The sequence below is a fragment of the Tenrec ecaudatus genome, unplaced genomic scaffold, assembly GCF_050624435.1.
Source record: "Tenrec ecaudatus isolate mTenEca1 unplaced genomic scaffold, mTenEca1.hap1 Scaffold_191, whole genome shotgun sequence".
Taxonomy (NCBI): Eukaryota; Metazoa; Chordata; class Mammalia; order Afrosoricida; family Tenrecidae; genus Tenrec; species Tenrec ecaudatus.
Window position 1 is genome coordinate 220,066 of NW_027458188.1, and position 22,538 is coordinate 242,603.

Below are 22,538 nucleotides of genomic sequence, written 5' to 3' on the forward strand. Positions count from 1 at the left end.
CCTCTTTGTTACATTACCCTTGATCATGCCTTACCAGGCCTCCCACACCCTCCTCACCAGCAATTTGGATTACTTGTTGTTCCCTTGCCCTTGGGTTTGTTAACATCACTTCCTTCCCTGCCCCTTCCCCTCTCCCATGTCCCCTGGAACTGTCGGTCCCATTGTTTTCTCCTCCAGATTGTTCATCCAGCCTATCTTAGACAGACCTTCAGAGATAATAACATGCACAAAAACAAGACAGAGCAAAACCAAGCAACAATATACAACAAAACAATGACAAACAAAACACAACAAAAAAAAGCTTGTAGTTAGTTCAAGGATTATTTGTAGGCCTTTACGAGTGTTTTCCAGTCCAGTCTGTTGGGGCACCGCGCCCTGGCCCCAAAGTCCACCATTCACTGGGGATCTCGCCACTCCATTACCTTGATGTTCTGTTACACCTCCTTAGTGTTTTGCCTCGGTATGGAGGGATCAGTTCGGGTGCAATTCACACACTGTGTCTCCGGTGTTGTGCCCTGTAGGGCCATGGGTCAGTGAGGGGCGTCATGTCTCATAGTGGGGCTGGCCATGTGGTCCTCTCTGTGAACATTCTGCTCTAATTGGGGTCATTGTCCTCAAGGCCTGGTGGCTCAGGATGTGCTCCACTCTCTCTTCCTCCCCTTTCATCTGCTTCTGTGTGCTCTGACCAGATATGTCCTTCTCAAGGAGCTGCATATTCAATGCTGTCTTTTGAAATAAATTCTTCTGGGGGAGGGGCAGGTGTCCACTTAGTAGTTGGGATTGGGGCCGGCCCCCCAGTCCTCTCCACTGGTTCCCTACTCCATGCTGGCATGTTGCATTCACATCTTGCAGCTTGGGTTGAAGTGTGGTCCTTCTTTCCCTGTGGAGATATAAGCAATACCCTCCCCTTGGGTAGGTTAGTACCCTGTGCCCCAGCTACCCATTTCTTTTTATTATTATTGTTATTTTTTTCCTTGATCCACCTCCTTTTTAGTTGTATACCATGTGTATCCCTGTATTTGATCTGGTTCCTGCCATATTACCTGGTCCTCACCCCAGGAAAGTTTGTGTACAGTAGCTTTTTCCCTACAACAAGCAGTGTTTTCAATGCTTTGTTAAATGATTGCCTGCCCCCACCCTCCACACACACACCATCTGTAGACATTGTTTTCCATGCCTTTTGTAAAGCCTCTCTCTATTAGTCTGGGTTGACAAAAGAAACAAATTTATAGACACTCATATGTATATAAGAAAGAGATTTATATAAAGAGTAATTGTATATTAAGAAAACATCCCAGTCCAGATCAAGTCCATAAGTCTGATATTTGCCCATATGTCCAATACTAGCCCATAAATTTCTCTTTAGACTCACACAACACATGCAATGATGCCGAGTGCAGGAAGATCACAGGCCATTGGGTGGAAAGTCTTGTGGATCCAGTGGCAGTGAAAGTATCTTAGCACTGGCGTGGGTCTCCATTTGGCTCCTACAGCTCCAAGGCTCTGGCTGCCTCAGCATAGCTCCACGTGTCTTGTCAAGAGAGAGAGGAAGCAGAGAGCCGGTGTGTATCTGACCTCCAGTGAGCTATTTATCTCTGTTATGGCTCCAAACGAGGTTATCAAGCTGCGACCACAACCGCATTGAGTTGACCCACATGAAATCGAACCTTTAAGTTGGTGCATATTGCTGTTAACTTCATGGACGGCCTGTCCTGATCTTACTTGCTTCTGGATATGGACTTCACAAGGTTCCCATTGGAATGAAGATTCTTCACATCAAAGGATATGATTATCTCTTCAGAGCACTAGGTTGATATAAGTGGGCAATATAAAAATTGGATACCCAAAATGGTGAGGGTAAAGACATGAAGTGTTTGGCTTATAAACTTTCATAGGTGGGGGAATATGTTCATAGGATCATGGTGTTCACATAAGTATAGAATATTTTTGTTTGGTTCAATTGTAGAATGTTATGTTGAAAAGGGGTGTCACATTTTTAAATTGTATGCCTTTAGTTTTATCCTGTTTAGGTACAGACATGATTTTATTATTGTTTGCTTGAAAATTATATATGGCTAAAGAGTTGTGTACAAGTGCCAAATTGACCAGTGGTGGTCTGTGGCAGTTACATAATCTTGAAAAGGCATGTAGTCTAGCCTATCAGGCCCTAGCCAATGAGGCCTCCGTGTGGGCATGGCCTTCTCGTGAAGATTCTGGGAACTCCTGTATTCCTCCCTAGAGACAAGAGACACTCTCTGCTTAGTCTTCCTGCTGACAAGCCACATGGAGCTACACTGATGAAGCCAGAGTCCTGGAGCTGAAGGAGCCACGTGGAGACTCACACCAGTGCTGAGATTGGTATCGGCCACATGGTCTAATATCGGACTTATGGACTTGATCTGGCCTGGACTGGGATGTTTCCTTAATATACAATTGCACTTTGATATAAGTTCTCTTTTGTACACATATGAGTGTCTCTGGATTTGCTTCTCTAGTTTACCTGGATTAACACACCCTCTGTATTTTATTCTGTTCATCAACCACTTCATCTGGAATCCAGTTGCACTTGCTAAAATTCTCTCCTCTGGTTGATATGTAACTTCATTACCCTGGCCTGACTTGTGTGCTTTTATATATGTGGATACCAATGAGTCACCAGCAACATGTTTTGATCACAATGATCCGATTTCTTTGCCACCATTTTTAACTGTTCCTCCCTGCCCCTCACGATACCTGCCTGTGCTATGAGTCTTTTTTTTTAGCTTAATCTCCTGTGTGTATCTTCTTCTTTATCCCGGATCCCTTGACTATTTAGCCTCTGTATTTAAAATCTTCAATTGATGTCTTTTGAACCGATCTAAACTCTATTTTGGAACGTGAGATTTGCTCACTTAGTATTGAAAACCCACCTTCTCTGTGCTCTTGGAGAACTATAGCATGCATAGGTGCCTCCACTGTGTAACAGGCTGGATCCAAAAAGATAGGTCAGTAGTCCCTGAAAACAAATGACTGTAGATATACAACGCCTTTTGCCACATATTGGTGGCAGACAGAGTCATTACACTGTTTTTCTATTGTCTGTTTTGTTCTTATTTAAACCAGTTCTTAAATTAAAATCTTAAATCATCATTCTTGGTAGTCAGGTTATAATGGAGCTTACAGACTAAGACAGGATAAGAAGAAGACCTGACTGTCTGAATCCAAGATTTAGTCAGTCAAAAAGCTATGGGTCATAAAAGAGTACCGTGTGATAAAAAAATGGAACATGAGTACCATTAGCAGAATGCATTGTGGCCCCAGCAATGAACTGGGACATACCAACGATTCTGAAGGTGGCATAGAGCCAGGAGGTGTTTTGTTCTCTTGTACATGGAATCACTCTGAATTGAATCTGAGTTGACTGCAATTAAAAACAAAAAACAATAATTTTAAGTGTTTTTTAAATTATCACTGTTGCTAGGGAGAGTACTGGCTAGAATATAGTGGTAGGATAATTCATTTCAATTGTTGTATAATGCTCTTGTACATGGTGATTTCATAGTTTCTTTGTCCATTATCCTGGGCAGAGGCATTTAGTTTCTCATATTCCTGCTCCCAGTGAGTACTAGAGTGGGCATTCTTGTAAAGTTTTCCGTGGCATTTTAGAGAGTTACAAGAAATGTATCAAGAAATGAAACTTCGGAGCCAGAGACCGAGAAAACGATAGGATTGTGATTAAAAGTAGAGGTGCTGGAGGCAAGCTGCCTGGGTTCAAACCCCTATCCTGTCACTCTTCAGCATTCCCAGAAAGCCGTAGGCACAGCTTCTTTCAGCCCATTTTCATGAATGTATACCCTACCTCAACTCATGCCATCCAACCATCAGCTTGGCTTAGGTTCCCTCGGCTCGGGTACAGCCTGTCATAGCCAATGCCCAGCTACTACTGTCTGCTTCTGTCGCCAGAACCCCACAGGCCTGTGGCTTCACAGCAATCACCATTTTGTGTGTCTGTACCATTTCTGATCCATGGAGAGATTTATTTTTGAGTCCGGAGGTGTTTTTGGTTTTCTCTTTTAATCTTTTATTTATACCTCTAGATGTTTGGAGCAGAGGAAGCACATCAAAGCATAGGTTATTGTGCCATCTTCACCCAAAAGTTGATCACACTTCTGTGATTTAAAATTAAACGCAGATCTTAGAATCATCTAATCAAAGACTTTTGAAGCTGGAGAGAGTTAGAGGGATGATTAAGGCAAATAAGCCAATTGCAATAGGTAAGGGGTCTGCAGTCTTAAGAAGTTACGTGATTTACTGCTACCATGTACCGGTTCATTTTAGGGCAGGACAACAGCTAAAGTGTTGGGCTGCCTCAGGTGTCCTTTGCCGCTCTGTCCACTGCCATATGACCCTCTACAGGCTATCCTTAAGTGCCATGTTTCCTTCAAACAGAACCTGGAAAGAGATATCAATGTAAGCAATCAGAAAATGACAAGTCTCATTTTAAGACTGATAGATAATACTTGTTTATCCTTGAGAAATATGGAAGTGAAAGTCAGAGCATAGTATGCCCAGTACTGAATTGAAAATACCGTATATACTAGAATATAAGCCGACCCGAATATAAGCCGAAGTACCTAATTATTACCTGGGAAACCAGAAAAACTGATTGACTCGAGTGTAAGCCTAGGGTGGGAAATGCAGGATGTGAATTAACACAGAGACCCGAGGGGAGAGACAGAGCGCAGCCACAGACACATCCTTACCAGTTCAACTGTCTACATAAGTGAATCACTACGGGTGCTTCTGCGAATTGGAGCCATCCACGTCATAGGACGCCTCTGATTGGTTAGATGTGAGTAAACAAACATTCAAAGCCCTGCAGTGTCAGCGGGGCTTCAAATGAACAGTGGAGGAACGACAATCGCCCATGAGATGTTACACCTCGCTGGGGTACCACTGACCCGTGCATAAGCCGAACCTCAGTTTTTCAGCACATTTTTTGTGCTTATACACGAGCATATACGGTATTTTCTTTAGAAGACCCAGTGCATTTGACTTTGTGGATGTCTATTGCCTTGGGTTTCTCTACGTTCCTGCAACTTACGAGATCAGTAATAGTGCCAATACTTCCAGCCACCCATATCATTGGGTTTAAAAAGCAACTGTGATGAATGGATCTGACCATCATTTACAGGGATAGCCTCTATTTCTGCTGTCATACAGACATGACAGGTAGGTTAATTTAGGAAATAAAAAAAGAGTGACCAAAATAGAGCAATACTCCCTTCTAATTAGGATTTCTGAATTTATTTTAGGATACAGGTTTAGAAACTGGTATTTTTATTAAAGTCTTTGGAACTGTTTTATTCTGTTTCTAGATCTTTTAGCTGTGCCTAAGCATCCGTATGCTGCTATGGAGAACTGGGGACTAAGTATTTTTGTGGAACAAAGAATACTACTGGATCCCAGTATGTCATCTATTTCTTATTTGCTGGATGTCACCATGGTCATTGTTCATGAGGTATGAGAAAAAAAAAGATCAGGTGTAAGTATAATGTGCAAACGATTGAGAATGTAGAATGATTTCAGATACATAGATTAGGAGCTAAAGTATCATCCTTCTAATTAAGTTTTAATTATCCACTGAGGACTGCTTAATTCTTCCTAGAAGATAAGTCATTTTCCCCTGGATGGCAGCACAAACAAAACAAACACACAGTATATTGAAAAAGCAACTCTTATTCCGTTGACTTGAGTCATGAGGCGGCTCTGCCACTCGGCATCCTGTGTAGAGTCCTTCTCGGGCCACTGTTCCTTGTCAGCTCTGCTTTATCCTCTGTGATTATTGGGGTGTGTATATGGTAAATGCAGTGATAGCAATGATTTATTGCATTGCTGCAAGATGCAGCTGAATTTTGTGTACGTGTCAAAATGTGCTTTTGCTGAAATCAATTTGCTATTCCCTTTTCCCCATTACACAGACACTTAGGAAGTCTTTCACTAACTCAGCCGTAGACTCTTTGTTCTCAAATGATTGATATTTTTTGCCTTGGCATGTTTAGAAATTCATATGCAAAATAGTCAACTTTGTAGTGAAGCTAAGATAAAATTAATTTCACTTTGATTTTATACACTTGCTTACAATGAGTGGAAAGAATCGTCGAGCTTTTGCAGGGCTTATGGAATCCTGAATTTATTGAAGGAAAAAAAATCACACCGAAAAACATACGCTCATTCTAGTAAGAAGTAATAATTGCCCTGATTACCACAACTGTGTACAGGCTTTAGCTGAAAACATTAGGCATTTTATCATGCTGCAGTATGATTCTAATTTATCATAATCCACCAAAAATATAATCTATCAAAACTTAAAGAGTGGGGTGCAAAAAGGTTTCAGTGAGAAGTGAAATGCTAAGTACCAATAAATGAACTGGCAAACGATTCTGGAGCTCGGGATCCTTTCCTTAGATATTTGCCTTTTGCAGTGAAGTTGTGATGGAGAGATGCTGGTACCGGCATCCTGGTCACGTTGGGGATGTGCGCCTCTTTATCTGAGGTGCCATTGCTCAGATATCCAGGGCTTCTCTTTCATGGGGGAGAATCTAGTTTTCACCTAAGCATAAAATTCTTTGCAGGAAAAAGCACTTTTTCCTTGAATGTTCCTATGAATGACAAATTAGAAGCATTAACAAAGCACAAACTCCCTACCGTCAAGTCTACTCTAACTCGCTGAGCAGAACTGCCCCTGCTTCCAAGTCTGTACATCTTTACAGGGGTCGAGAGCCCCATCTTTCTCACCTGGAGTGTGCCAACTGCTGACCTTGGAGTTAACCACCCAGCGTGTAACTCACTTTGCCCCTGGAGCTCCTGGTTAGAAGCATAGTTCTGTAGCGGTAAGGCCGCACTGCTAATGCTTCAGTGGCTCATTAAACTGGATTCCCTTTATTCGATAGTCTACATAACTTCCTTGTGATCATTTAGTGGTGCTGTGCTATTTACTGTGAAAGAACAAACCAGAAAATAGGAGACACCTCCAAAAATGTTCAACTATTACTGCTACTTATATTTTATGCCATTCTGCCATTCTTCATTCCCGCTAAATACTCATGTTCCTGTGATTCTTACAATAGACGTATTTTAAAGGTAAAACGTGCATTTTTAAAAGTAAACATTATTTTTAAAAACTTTATATTTTGTGATCAAGAACTTTAGGGTACTCTCTTACTTTATTTTCTTAGAGATCTTCTTGGGTAAATGATACTTACTTTTGGATAGTGGAATGTTCAGTCATCGCAGTCTTTATTGTGACTCTTAATGACTGTTTATAACCCGCCTCTTCCTTGCTCCTGTGGAATGCTCCTGGCTCGCCTGGCCTACGGCATTGTTGCCCCGTTGGCTTTTTTGTTTCCTAAACAGTTCTTTTCTACCACAGTGATGGCACCAACCATTACATCTGCCTGGAATCTTCTTCCCCATGGCTTTCTCATGGCTGGTTCCTTCTGTCATTAAAGTCTGAGCTCACATGTCACCTAGTTAGAGGGATCTTTTTTTTGGTTTTATTTTCCAATCTAAAGGGACCTTCTCCCCTGATCATATTTTATCGTGCTTTATCACAATCTGAAACGATAGGGTTCATGTGCTTCTTTATTTTTGCCTTTCTCATTTCACACCATCCCCAATAAAATGTCAGCTGTCTGAATTTTCACTGCTGGATTGCAAAATCTTTAGGATAATTCATGGAATATATACATATATATATTTTCCAGCAATAAAAAGCACATACATATATATGTATACTTTTGAAAAATGAAAGATATTTATTTACCCTTTTGTTGAACTATTAAAGGGACTCAGAATAATGCATCATGATTTGATCAGAGGCCAGAGAAATTGCAGTATTTTTCTTGAAGGGACATGGAGGAATGTTATGCCTCAGTTGCTCATTATAATAATATCATGTAGCATTGGGTGTGGAGCACCTTAATATTCCTTCATTCCGGCACACAGCTGGTGTCTCCTGTGAATATTTCTTGCCACTGGAAGGTGATGCTTTGGTACCTTCTGTGATGAGTTGTTCACTATCTCTGGAGACAGTAGTTTCTATCTTCAGGCGTCTTTCAGCAGACATCTACTAACCAGAACTTTCATCCATTGGTTCTGGTTCACCCTTTGTGGGACCACCAGAAACAATCCTTCTTCTCATCCACATAAGAGACCTTCAGCTATTCGAGGACAACTGTCATTGACTTTTTTTTTTCTCATTTGTACTTTTTTCTTCAGATTAACTATTCTTTTTGTGTTTCTTGATAATTTTTCTCATCCTTCTTTGAAATATATGTGTATTTGACAAGTATAACCAAGCAGTTGAATAAATCAATACAGTCTTGCCACACATATTTTAAGATCATAAAATCAATGGGGGAATGACTCCAGTTATGATGATTACAGTTTGATATATTTAATTTTAGATGAAATAATTCTGGACCATATTGTAAGTATATCTGTATCAATTCATTTTGTCACGACAGTGGTTTGGTGACCTTGTGACGCCTGTTTGGTGGGAAGACGTGTGGCTGAAGGAAGGCTTTGCTCACTACTTTGAATTTGTTGGCACAGACTATCTGTACCCCGGCTGGAACATGGTAAGTGCACTCTTCCAGAGTCAGATGGAAGCCCAGTGCCAGGCTGAGCTGGTGTTGCTTCAGGCTATTGGTACGGTCCAACATGCTTGAAAATACAAGCGATGCATGAAAAATGTACATATCTAGTAATAAAGGAACCAGTTACAGAAATGATAGTGATATAAAAAGTTACCTTGTATTAGCAATGAAATAGCAATTTGTTTATTATACATTGATGTTGAAATAGTACATCTTATCCAAGTGGAAATATTTAACATTGTGGTATTTGATAATACAGATAAAACATCCTTCACAACAGAGAAGGTAGAAGTAATTGATAAGTGATATTTTCAATGTATACTGTATTTCAGTATGTGGCTATGTGAGACCTTACTATTTCTTGCATGTGATGAAACAAACAAAACATAGCTGAAGTATTTGGTGCATTGTGCTCAGAGATTTATGTAACATAACAGTAAGCTTAAATCATGTAAGTATGCGTTCACTTTACTTATGAAGAACAGTGTAAATTTTGCTCAGACTCCAGCAAGGTACTTACACATTTGAACCTGAAGTCGAGTTGGTTGTTTTTTATGTAGTGATGTTCAAGCACATTTGTAAGAAAAATGGGGAGATAATGTGGTTTGTATATTCCTTATTTTGTAAGTTTTCCCATCTTATATAAGCTTCCATTAATATTATTAATATTAACATTAAGTGTGCTTATATCAAGTAAAAGGATTTTAAATTGCACCCTGGATATATGGAGGTTTGCCATTTAACATTTTAATTTATTGTAAGTAGTAATGTGTAAAAATTTCTAAGTACAGAAATTTAACCAACTTAAAAAGATAGAATTTTATCTGTGATACATCATAAGTGATATAGTTTTTATACCTTTTTAGATATTATAAACTAAGATGAATAGGTGATTATCTAATTTCAAGTCATTATTCCAAGTGTGATGTTCAGGTAATGTAAACCAAGGGGAAATCTGGAATATGAAAGTCATGTTGCAACTTCTTTACCATTAATTCAACTAACTCATGCTGATTAAATAATGTGACCTTACACATTCCTCAGAGGAAATGCTGCAATGGTAATTCCCTTTTGATATCTTTTAATTATGTTCCTTTAGTTTTGCCCATGTCTTCTAAAAGCAAGGTGTTTACTTTGAATAAATGTATGTTTACTTAGATTTGTATAGCTGGGTGTACACATAAAGAATTTTGTTAAAATCTTATAAGAATTATTTTATTATGATACTGGTGGTAATTAAAAATTCTTCATATATATGCAAAAATATCAATAATCACAAGAAATATTATTTTATGTATTCTTTAACAAAAATGAAATAATATAACTTAAATGTTTAAGGATATTGAAACATTAACAGAAGTACCTTTTGGTTTTTTGATGACTTTTAACCAACTTTGCTTATACTTTTCATTTAATTTTTATTGTGCTGTGGATTATTACTGATTTAAAATTTCATTATGTTTCAATATTAAAAGATGTCCTTATTACAAATGATATGTTAATCATACTGATAAAGGTTTTTCTTTTTTTTGTTGGTTTCGCTTCATTAAGAAATAAAACTTGTCCATTCATAATTATGAAAAAGATGAGTACCTCTTAGATTAAAAATAATGAACAGAATTACACATGACATCCTTGATAATCATTGAACAGTAAGATTAAGGTTAAATAACTGAATTTGTTTTTGAGAAATTTTTGAAAGAAAATATTTCTTCATCATTTCCCATTGTTATCAACATAGGTCACTGATAACATTCTTTTGTAAGGGGTATTTAAAAAATCATGTCTCAATAACATAAGTGAGACTTTGCCCTTCTTAGAATACAGGTCAAGCAATGAAAGAGCAGAAACCTGTGGTGATCAAGATATCAGCTATATGTCTTTGAAATCTACATTTTATCATTAAGAACTGGACACCATTACAGTGAGATGGAAAACTTCCTTATAAAACTAAGGACATTTATTCATGAGAAATAACAAGTCCTATGATGATAATTCTGCATTCCTATTATAAAAATTAAAATACGTTCCTTTTTGATGACACTTTTTTTCAGTAGCTTGCCTTATTTGGTTTATAGAGAGCTCCCAATGTATTAAACACACACAATCTGTAAGAAGGAGCCCTAAATAAATGGACTTTTTAGATACTATTATCTCCTTTTAGAGAAAGTCTTAAGTTAGCCATATAAAAAAGAGAGAGTACTAAGTGGGTTCACGGCTGTACCAGCAATATTTTACATAATGGCGTCAGCAAAAGAGAGAAAGAAATACGCAGAGGAATAGGAGAGACAGCTGCGTCAGCAGTAACTCATACTGTTGTGAGAGGCACAAAAGCTTCGCTAGAAATGCACGGCTTAGGCTTCACAAGTGCTGAGACTAAAATAGAAAAACCAAAAGTCAGGCCCATGTCAGGAATAAAAAAATTAGGAAGCTGACCTCTTTTACTTTTAATTTCAAAACAATACTTTAATTCTTTTTAGGCATGAAGGCTCATGCCTTGAAATTCGATTTAAATTTATTAAAGAGGTTTCTTTGGTCTATCTACCTTCTGTAGAGTATCGGTAAAGTAGCTTCAAATTATTTTGTATTCTTAATAAAGCTTCCATATTGATCGAGGCTAGTATATAGTTGCTTTGTCTGCTTAACTATTAGAGAAATCTGACGATGTGTGTGTGTTTTCAGAGCCCATTTATAACATAGAAATAATTAGTTTTTACAGTTGTAACACAACATGTGTGACTATTTGGTTCATAAACAAAGAAGTCAACTTTGGATATTTCATGAAATATGATTTAAGGTGGGCCAATGAATGGGAGACATTCTCTAAGTATTTGTACCTCACTGGCTCACGCTTATCATTTGAAAAATTGGACTCTGTTACTGATGTACTAAGCTCACTGTTTGTTTGCTTGTTTGTTGTGAAGATAAAAAGACTTATGAGCCTTTGAAATGTTTGAATTTCTAAACAAATGTGAGCAAGCAACCTGGACCTGGAAAATGAATGCTCCATTAGAACCGTGCATCGATTTTATAGAGAGAATTCGCTAACATTTCCAACCTTAGTAGACCACTCTGACACTCTATAGATTTATATCAATTATGTTTAGATTACAAAATAATTTCTATCAACTTTATATCAGGACTCAATCTCACCAAATCAATTCTTCTCTCTACTGGCAACAGAAACTACTGTACTCTATAGGAATATAAGCCTTAGATAATGTTTCATTCATCAAAGAGAATTGTCAAGATCATTAGAAGCAACTTCCTTAGCTCAGGGCTAAGGGTACATTTCAAGGGGCAAGTGGTCTTTTTGTTTGACATTATTTTATCAGAGTTGGCTGTTAGTGACAACTTTATTGGATGGATCAATTTATGGTTTGCTGTTGATAGCAGCTGTATTAAATCTTATTGTTTCCTCAAAGGATGAAAAAGAAAGACTAAAACAACATGTGATTGCTAGTCTTCAAGGGGTCTTTATCATTTGAAACTGAAAGAGGCTATGAAAAGATGCACAAATAAAGGCTGTGACGAACTCTTTGTTCATAGATCCGATGCTGATGCAGGTTACATCAGAGGCCTGTGCATATTAGATAGTCTTTCATTGTAATTAGGATAGTCCATGTTTTTCTATTGTCAGTGTGTCCTTGAGTCTCCTGAAGGTGGCATTGTAAAGGAATGCTTCTACAATGACAATCATTTTACTTGGGCCTATGTTCTTTTATTACATGAATTGGCATGGTACAGAGCCTTATCCAATAATAAGGTTTTGAGTTTTACACTCATTAAGGTCTGCAGACTGGCTATTCTTCCTCGATTTTGACAGAGACAAATTGGCAGAGTGACAAATAATGTCGAATCATGAAGTTCACTTCATGGTGCTTACTGCTTAGGACATTACAAAATATATATATATGTATTAAACCCTTGCTAATTGTCCTCAGTGATTTCTAATGTGGGCAAAAGTAAGAGAATAAAAATGAATGGTGCCAGTAGAGTCAGTTTCTTTGTAATGTGCACCAACAAAGGAAACTTTAATAGGCATGACAATAAATTTACACTCACCTTTTAAGTAATTTTATTTTCATTAAAAAAGAAGTAAAGAAAATTATTGGCAAACATAAATAGGCATAAACAAACTTATTGAGTTCATGTTTTTCTAGTTTAAATGTAGAGATATAATTCTTGTGAGCAATAATACGCACTCTGTTGAATATTTGGCAAGTGGGGAATAGAAAATTAGAAAGCTTGGTTAACATTTCATTTGTTCTGTTGTTTGGTCCTGAAATCTTATTGATGTAGGGAATACTTCCGTAATCTTCGCACAGTTTCTTAGTGTATATCCTGGCAATAGCTGGCACATGATTGCTGTTGCATGTAATTTATCATTCAATATCTACTTGTTCACCAGAGCTGTGGGATGAGAGACACGGTGTTTGTGAAATGTTTATTTTAGAAGTTTACATTAGAAGTATAGAATACCAAGTACAGTTTTCTATATAGTTGTGCCTATCTATTGTGATCAGAACCCACATTATAATTTAATCCTAAAAAAAACAGTCAATTCGAAAGTGATTCAATCCTTTGCTACTTTTGGGGATATTTTATTTTCAAATGACAAATACGTACATAGCACATACATAAATGTGAAAGCTTCAAAGTCTTCTCAGAGCTAGTGCCAGAGTCTGTAGTCATGTTGATTCTGTTCAGAAGCCTAAGAGTGGAATTTGCATAGAAAGAATTGAGGAAAGTTAGAGAACTTGCCTGGATCTCTTGAGGTCAGTCTCCCAAATGTGGGAATGAGTTTTCCCCTTACAACTTTTCTCCCCTCTCCCATTTGGAAGCAATTATTTAACCACTGAAAATAGGTATTTCATTTTAAAGAATAGGAAAAATAAGACAATAATTATTCTCCCCCTTTGAGAGGCATCAGGGATCTATAAGTCCCTATTCTGTAAGAAAAGTTTGCTTTTTCGGAGCGTTAGTGGACAGTTTTCGGCGTTGGTGGATAATGGACCTGTAACAAAAACAAAGGAAGTAAACCAGGGCGTACTAGCTGTGCTGAGAACAGCAGCTAATGCCATGAAAGGAAGCTATGTAGCGGAGGTGCTTTAGCCGGATTCACAGTAAACGCAGAGGGAATCCCAAGGTGCATGTGTCCAACACAGCGAGGGTTACACCAGGACTCAGAAAGTGTACAAATAAGAACAATTCAAAGGATTCTTAGTGTTTGGAAGCAGGACCAAGGGTCAGATTCTAACTAATGGTAATAATAGATATTAAGAATTTCATGAAAGAACTTACAGTTATCAAAGAAACAGTTTAAGCAGGTGCCTGTTATAATAAAGAGCATGGGGGGGGGGGTGGTCATATTTGACCTCTGGTTTTCTTACTGCCCAGAGTCAGACATGCCTCCCAACATGGTCCATCCTCTTTCTCCCACTGTGTTAAGCTGAGTTGTCTAGAGAAGCAAATCCAGTGACTCGTATGTGAGATCCAGGCCCACATCTGGATGCGTCTTGAGGGGCAGTTGTGTGATTGAGGGGTAAATTAGAGAGACACGGGGCAAGGCATGCATGGGCTCACCTTTTCCATTGGAGATCAGACCCAGATGAGGCAGTACTGTACCTTCTCCAGCCTTACATAATTTCGGGCAAAGAAGCCACAGTAAGCACATACATAATAGGAAGTCGTTATATTTAGAGACATACGTGTAACAAGAGGAGGACGAGCTAGGGGTATACATACACTAGAAAGGGGAGATCCTAAAGGCATACATGTGACAGGACGGCGCATACATAACAAGATGAGTAGATGCTAGAGTCAAGATGGCAGCCGAACCTTAGTTATCTCTGAGCTGGCTTGACCACAGGTGTCTTTGAACTCTTCTCCAGGGGAACAATTTATGATCCTTACAAAAGGGAGCGGACCCTATTCTTAGCATGGGGCCGACATTAGGGTCTGATTGCTTTTGATGGCAGACAACCTTCAGGCAGATCGCTTTCAAGCAGTTGACTTTCAAGCATATATTATAATAACAAGCATGTGCATGCAAGCTCCTTAAGATTGACATTATTATGGGAGCGTCCTGGGGAATAACTTTTACTTATGAAACTGACAGGAATGTATCTCCAACCCATGAATGTGAAGGTGTCTCTCGAAGGGAGCCCCAGCCTCCCAGACTCCTTAATACATAATCATAGAAAATTTATTCGTGAATACTCTCTTCCCGGTTCTGTTTCCCACACATATATGTATAAGAAAGAGCTTATATCAACAAGTAATCTTATGTTGTCAAAAGAAGGCATGCCACCCAAGTCCAACTTCAGTCCATAACTGAGATTGTAGTTTATAAGTCCCTCATCATACTCACATAGGTTCATACTGGTGACACAGAATGGTGAAAATCACAGGCTGCTGGAAGCAGAGTTGTGTGGATCCAAGGTTGCTGGAAACATCAGGGTGCCAATAGTCCTCAGGGTAAAGCGGCCCATATGGGGCCACCTTTGGAGGTAGACGCAGCAGCCCAGGGAACTCCTAAAGAGGAGGAAGGCCAAGTGATGAGAGGGAGGCAGTTTTCAGAGCCCCTTACTCATACAAAAGGCCACATCGCCAACGAGGTATCATAACTGACATTTGATAGGTCAGACTCCACCCCTAGTTCAGAGTGTATAGTTGGCATAAAGTAATCCAATCACCACAGGCCATCACTTGTCAATTTGACACCTTTACAGATGTTTTTAGCCATAAATAATTTCAAAACAGAGATAACATTGACTTTATTTGTACCTAATATGATACAACTAACAGAGGTACTACTGAAAATACACCAGCCCTACTTAAGCCCTTGTGGTAGTTACATAATCTGGTGCCAATTTTGGACCTGCCAGGACTAAGAGTGAAGGCGTACAGTCTAGTCTGGCAATCAGGTCGCAGCCAGTGAGGCCTCTGTGTGGGCATGGCCTTCTGAGAATTCTGGGAATTCTGATATTTTCCTCCTTAGAGACGGGAGACATTTTTCCTCCCTCTCCTCACTCCCTCGGAAATGCTCTACTGAAAAGGCTGACTCCCTGGGGGACATCCCTGAGGAGAAGTCACATGGACCTACTTGATGCAGCCCTGGGTGCTGGGGAAGCCCTGTGAAGACCCCTGCCAGCGCTGAGATGCTTGCAGTGCCACTGGATTCATACGACTTCCCACCTACTGGCTTATGATCTTCCTGTCCCTGCATTGGTTTCATCTGAAGAGCAATTTATATATTGGTATCACACATATGGGCTAATGCCAGACTTATGGACTTGATCTGGACTGGGCTATAATGTTTTCTCAATATTTAACTGCTCTTGTATGTAAACCTCATATGCATATGCATGTTTGTGAATTTGCTTCTCTAGTCTACCTGGACTAACACAGCCTTATATTCTATAGGTGAATTAAGCAAAACTATCCTCTGCCTAATGATTACAGCTTTCTGACACCCACACCTTAATTCCATAATCCTATTCATATGTTCCCCCACCTCTGACACTTTGTAAGCCAGCCACTTCATGCCTTTATCTCCCCTATTTTGGGAACTCTGCTTCTAAACTGCCTATTTCTCTGGTGCTCTAGTGCTCAGAGTAAACAAGCTTGATCTTTGATGTGAGGAATATTCCTTCCAGTGGAAACCTTATGAATTTTCAAACAGAAGGGAAGTCAAGTCGACATTGGTCATCCATCAAGTCAGCAGGCAAAGTGAACCAGCTCACAAGGTCAAATCACTTCTCTTCATCTGGTTGAGTTCTGGTCACTTCAGTACTAGCCATTCCTAGCTAGGTCAGTGTGTACACAGTAAGCTACGGAGTTCCCCCACAGAACTCCCTCTGCTTCAGAACAATGGCCCTTCACAAAGTCTCTACAACTCTAGCTCCATAGCACTGTCATGCCATCAACATAGACTCTGCAAAAACTCTTCAAACTTCAGTTTTATCTGTTTCATCTGGCCTCTAAGTCTTGTACACCAAGTCTAAAGTATCAGTGTCCAAACTCAACATGTCTCTCTGTTGCTGAATTTCCTCCACTTCAATTCACCAAGTGGATCCAGGTGGTCACCTAGCAAGCATTTTTGGCTGCCCACAGATGCTTTGTGACCTTCAATCCTAGAGGGAGCTTTTCTTCCTGGTTCCCAGCTTAGGCACAAGCTGCTGGAGCACAATTCAAAAAGGCAAAGACACCTGTTTTTCTTGTCTCCCAGCAATTGTCTCTCTTTGTAATTCTTTCAAAATGCAAACGTGTTGCCACTCAAAGCACTGAGTGGGGCTTAGCTTTGCTAAACCTTCCATGCAAGCCATTCCTAATTCCCATTTCACAGATCCAACTGTACAAGAAGCCAGTGAGCTTAGAAAGTCTCTGTGATCATTAAATTCAACCTTCATTTCTGCCAAATATTATGTCAATAAGTAGGGAAAACAACATAATCCCAGTACAGTCACATCTTAAACATAATTCTTAAAGCAGTCAAATCCAATACTTTCTTAGTTAACTGTCTGATTCAGATACAATAAGACCATAGGCCTCAGGTAAGACCAAACCAGGCTTGGGCCTTCTGTCACTATAGAAAAGTCCTAGAAGAATATTTTCCCCCTGAACTCAAATTTAACATCCTCTGCACTTATTTTCACCATTACAGTAGAAATAACCAAGTCCAGCTTATAAGAATCAAAAATGTCACTTCCCATGTCCTTGATAGATAACAGCCAAGCAAAGCACGTGGCTATATCCGACTTTCTCCAGCTGTCCCAGGAAGAAAAATCCAATCTCATAAGGCAGAGGTCAGAGAATCTCCGCTGTGCATCTTATGATTTATGGTCCCATGACTGGACCATAATGAGTTAGGCTGGGTGTTCTAGAGAACAAACCCAGTGAAACTCATTTCTGTGTAAGAAAGAATTGTATCTCAAGTAATTGTATCCCGGCACAGTTGAACTCCAGTCCATGATGCCGGTCCATAAGTCCCTCTTCAGACTCACGTAACTTCAAGCTGCTGCTGCAGGCTGGTGCAGCAGAAAGATCACAGGCAGGTGGGTGCGGAGGGGCATGAGCCCATGGGAGCTGCAAACACGGCAGTGCCCGTCACCTCTCAGATTTGGGCGGTCAACGTAGAGCAGCCCTTGGGTCAGGCACAGAGCCCAGAGAAGAGGACGTGGAAGAGCAAGGCAGTTCCTGCAGCTCCTTATGCTCATGCGCGGGGGTGAGGACGTGGTAAAGAAAACTGACCAATGCTCTCACTTAGTGTTGTGTACACCCTATGTGCATAGTACCATACAATCATTTGGCAGGAGTTACAAAGAAATGAGTAGAAAAATCATATTTCGATATTTCACTTGTTATACTTGTGTATTAAAATAGCTATTAGTGTAACTAATATATAAACAAATTTTATGTATGCTTGCTTTCTTATTATAAGGTTAATTCTATATGTTTAAGTCAAATGTGATGCTGACTCACTAGTGGCCATGCAAAGGGCATCAATCAGAAGCAAGACTGTATCAGGATATACAGGTGTTAATTGTTGAAGTGTATTAATTGGGTTTGAAGCTTAGTGGCAAATAAAAGAAAAATTGATTTATGAGTGTAATAATACATCGGTGAAGAATAAGTAATTCATTCACACGGTAAGGTTTATTTACACCTTTATTTCCTTTACAAAAACTAGGACTTTGGGCTTCCATTTGGTTTTTAGTGGCTTTTGAAGAGCTTGGAGGTTATCAAGGTGTGTCATTTAAGTCTTGGGACTGTAAGTCTTCTTTATTTATTGCTTCAAATGGCAGAATAGCTCTTTTAGGCAAGACATGTTAGACAGGAAAGAGAAAATAAACATTGGTTATTAGTATTCACACCTGTTTTCCTCCCTATAAATCCAGGTATGTACTTTGGAGGTTTGTTTTAGTTTCATTTCCTCAAATTTTTATTTGAATTTTTCAAATTTAAAACAAACCTTCAAGTTAGTTCTACCTTACAAATCTGGCTAGGCCAGAGTATGTACACGGGTTCAGATGAGAACTCTCAACACAGGGAATCCAGCATTGATAACCCCTCAGGACCAATAACGAGAATAGTGATACCATGAGGGTAGGGGAAAGGTGGGGGGAGAAAGGGATAATTGAACACAATGATCGACATATAACCCCTCCTAGGGGGATGGACACCAGAAAAGTAGGTGAAGGGAGACAGCAGACAGTGTAAAATATGAAAATACAAATAATTTATACATTATCAAGGGTCCATAAGGGTTGGAGGGAGGATAAAAAAGGGCTGATACCAAGGGCTCGGGTAGAAAGAAAATGTTTTGGAAATGATGATGGCAACATGTGTACAAATATGCTTGATACATTTGATATATGGATATAAGAGCTATAAGAGCCCCTAATAAAATGATTTATTAAAATTTTAAAAAGAATTTTATATATGTTCTTAGTCAATGATTTTTTAAAAACATGAATTCATTTTAGAAAATACTGTTTTGAGTTTTGAAACTAGAGATAAAAGATAAATAAGCATTCCTTTCAGAATAAGGAATTTTCACAGAGAACCGTTTTAAGGCATTTTGGGTGTCAAGGTCTTTCTGTGTGTCCTGAGGACTTTTAAAACCAAGTACTAAATGGGGAAAAATCATATATTTCCCAGTTAGAAGACCATTAATGAACGTGAAGCTGAATAGTAATGCAAGGATACCCCTTATATAATTTTATATTGTAGGGAAAGTTACTCTAGTTATTCCTTTTTCAAATAAGAGCAGTAGGTAAGCAAAATATGCCAACTTGCTAAATATATATATACACACATTTGATAAACTAAAATTTTGATAACACCAAAAAGAGATGCCAAAACTATGAAGTGTTCTGTCAGATATCCGTGCCTTTAAGCATATCTTTATTACAGTGGATTATGCTGTTCTCCTGGTCACCATCTCTGATAGCAGTGTACATCTCCCTATAATAATTGTTCAGCATCAGATATCATTTAGCATGTTTCCATGTTAGTTAAAAATAATTTGTCTTACAAAACCTATAATGACACACAACCAACAATGAACACTGGGGATTAAAAAGATACCTAAAAAATAATGAATTTGTAATTATCACTCATATTTAGCCAGGCAGCTATGCGATCTAAAAACCCTTACAACACAACGCCATGTCTAAACTAGTGAAACTGGGCTTGTTTTGCTTTTAATTTTCATAAAATTACTTTACCACTGCGCAGATGACACCAGAGAAAGGTCATCAGTCAAAATAAAGAAGAGCTCTACGTTAATATGTTATGCAGGGCTTTCTACAGAAACCAAACCAGGGCGCTTATGATTACAGATGATAGGTCGATACAGAGATAGTAATTTATAGAGTGAAACAAATTAGCAGCAAAGTAGTCTGCACAGCAACACAGAGATTTCAGGCCAACTCACTTTCATGGGACATTTAATATAAAAGATACTCCAATTTACATGGTCACTAGCCCAAGGCCAACGAAGCAGACAGTAGGATGAGGAAGTAGTGAGGTGGAGCAGAGGCAGGTAGCTCAGGGAAGCAAAGCAGGTCTCGGTGGAGCCTGGAGGTGTAGTGAGACGATGTAGCTGGCAGTTGTTGCAGTGTATGCAGTGATGGCAAGACAAGCGGAGTCAGCCCGCAGGTTGCAGACAGAGCAAGGTGGAGCAGCACAGTGACAAGGTCCACCAGGTGGAACAGAGCTTTGCACATCCCACAGCTAAGCTACCACAGCACACCTGTTGAGATGGGGCAGGCAGCTCAGGCAGCTCACTGGCTGGTTCAAGCACCTGGGAGAGAGGGAGAGAGGCCTGCCTCCAGAGAGCCATTGATCTTGGTCTCACCTCCTAAGGAGGTCATCAAGCTGAAACCTGATTGACAGGCTATCCTCCACCCACATCTTCCTACAGGTTCCTTTTTGGCACACAAAGAAACTATCACAAGATCTTTGTGAAGAGAAAGGGGGGAAAAGAGATGTATTTGTCATCCATTAATAATGAAAGAATTTTACCATTAAAGAATAGGAAACATTTACTATATAACACAAAACACATGGCATGTATTCACTTATCCCGAAGAAAGATAATTTACTAAACCGATCCTTTGAGAGTACACGTCTTCTCTATTGTTGCTTTTCTCAAGAGTGTGAAGTGTATTATATGATTCCAAACCACCATGCTTTACACCCTTTAGGTATCTCTCTGCATCCATGAAGGATCCCTGGTGGCAGAGTTGGTTACACACTGGACTGCGCCTCAAAAGAAAGATGAGGCGCTCTGCTCCCATAAAGATTTCAATTCCTGGAAACACTAAAGGTCAGGTCGACATCCTAGGTCAGGTAGTCACTATAAGTCAGAATCAACTCGATGAGAGTGGGTTTGGGGTCTGCATCCATGAACCCTGAGGTAGTTAGTTTACTGTGCCAACCTGGCTGACAAACATATGTGGGCTCCATTAAAGGACAGAAAGATAAATGGCTCAGTGAGCCTCGCCTTTCTAATTCTCAGGTCTCTTGTTTTCTGATGGTCAGATCAGGGTGCAGTTACCTTAGCCAGTTCCCTACTTCAGCTGGCCAGGCTCACTTCCTGCAAGACATTCTTGAGGAGAAGCCACATGGGCCTACCCCGATGCAGCCCTGGGTGCTGGAGCAGCTGTGTGGAGACCCCTGCCAGCGCTGAGATGTTTACACATTCACTGATTCGACTTTCCTCCTGCAGTCGGCATCATAGTGTGTGTTTTGTGAGATGGAGGACTTTGTGGATTGGTGTCAGACATATGGGCTAATGTTGGATTTGTGGGCTTGGGCAGCACTGGGTTGGGAGGTTTTCTTGATGTTCACTTCCCCTTTATATAAAACTCTCTTATACATGCATTTCTGTGCATTTGTTTCTCTAAAGTACCCAGACTAACACAAACCCCAAAAGGTGATTTATATTTTATCAATTTAGTTTCATTATTTTCTAAATAAATCAGCAAATGGAGTTAATATAATCTTAAAATCAATACAAGGAGTACAACCTGACACATGTTTACAATGAAGTTCGATGAATCTTTCGGCTACCCTACCATTTATAAAGGAGCCCCGATGACATCGTGGAAGTTGGACTTGCTACTCCAGTAAACAGTTACAGCCTCAGAAACGTGAAGGGGGAAGTTCTGAACCTACAGGATGAGTTAGCATTGACTGGCCTATGTTATGAATCAGCATCAACTCTCTGGCAAAGAATTTTCCATTTTGGTTTTTTTGGGAACTGACTCAATAGCATCCAACAATCACCAACACTGGCCCATAGATTCAAATTTTGGTTCTCTTTCACATACTAACAATGTAATCTTATTTATCCATCTCCAAAATGTTCTTTATATTTAAAATCCCTGTACTGCTTCAGTCATATGGTAATTTTAAAGATAAACATTAAGAGTGTTTCCCTATCATTATTACCAATACCATTGTTACTGTGAGAAGCAGACGTACAGTTTTACTGCACATAGAGCCCAAGAATGTTTTGTGATGGAGAATTTTATGAACCATTTATTAAAATTTATGAGACGAGCAGAAAAAAGAGGATCTTCACATATATTTTGAATATGTCTCTTCTATTCCTGAATAATTCTGAAATGTTGATAATTTAATATTTCTATACAATACAAATGGATTGATAATTCAGAGTTTATATTCCATATAGGGAATTTTCCTCAACTAATTCAATAATCAGTTTATGGATATGATAGCTTGCTTTATAAATAAGGTAATATTTATTTGGTGGGGAAATAAAAATGAAAACTATTTCTGAATTGGGTAATTTTCTGGGCCTGAGATTCTCTGTTCTGTATGCTCCTCGGGGCTGGAGTAGTTGTTGTACATTACTAAACCTTC

At 39.2% G+C, this 22,538-nt stretch overlaps 1 protein-coding gene across 1 annotated transcript in view; it reads left to right on the plus strand.

The window, feature by feature from the left end:
• LOC142436276 (thyrotropin-releasing hormone-degrading ectoenzyme-like) overlaps window positions 1–22,538 on the plus strand; it is a 333,189-nt gene that overhangs the window by 143,059 nt on the left and 167,592 nt on the right. Inside the window, exons 3-4 of the mRNA XM_075540034.1 lie at window positions 5,358–5,500; window positions 8,508–8,621. Coding sequence (XP_075396149.1) covers window positions 5,358–5,500; window positions 8,508–8,621 — 257 coding nt within the window. The remainder of the gene's footprint in view (window positions 1–5,357; window positions 5,501–8,507; window positions 8,622–22,538) is intronic.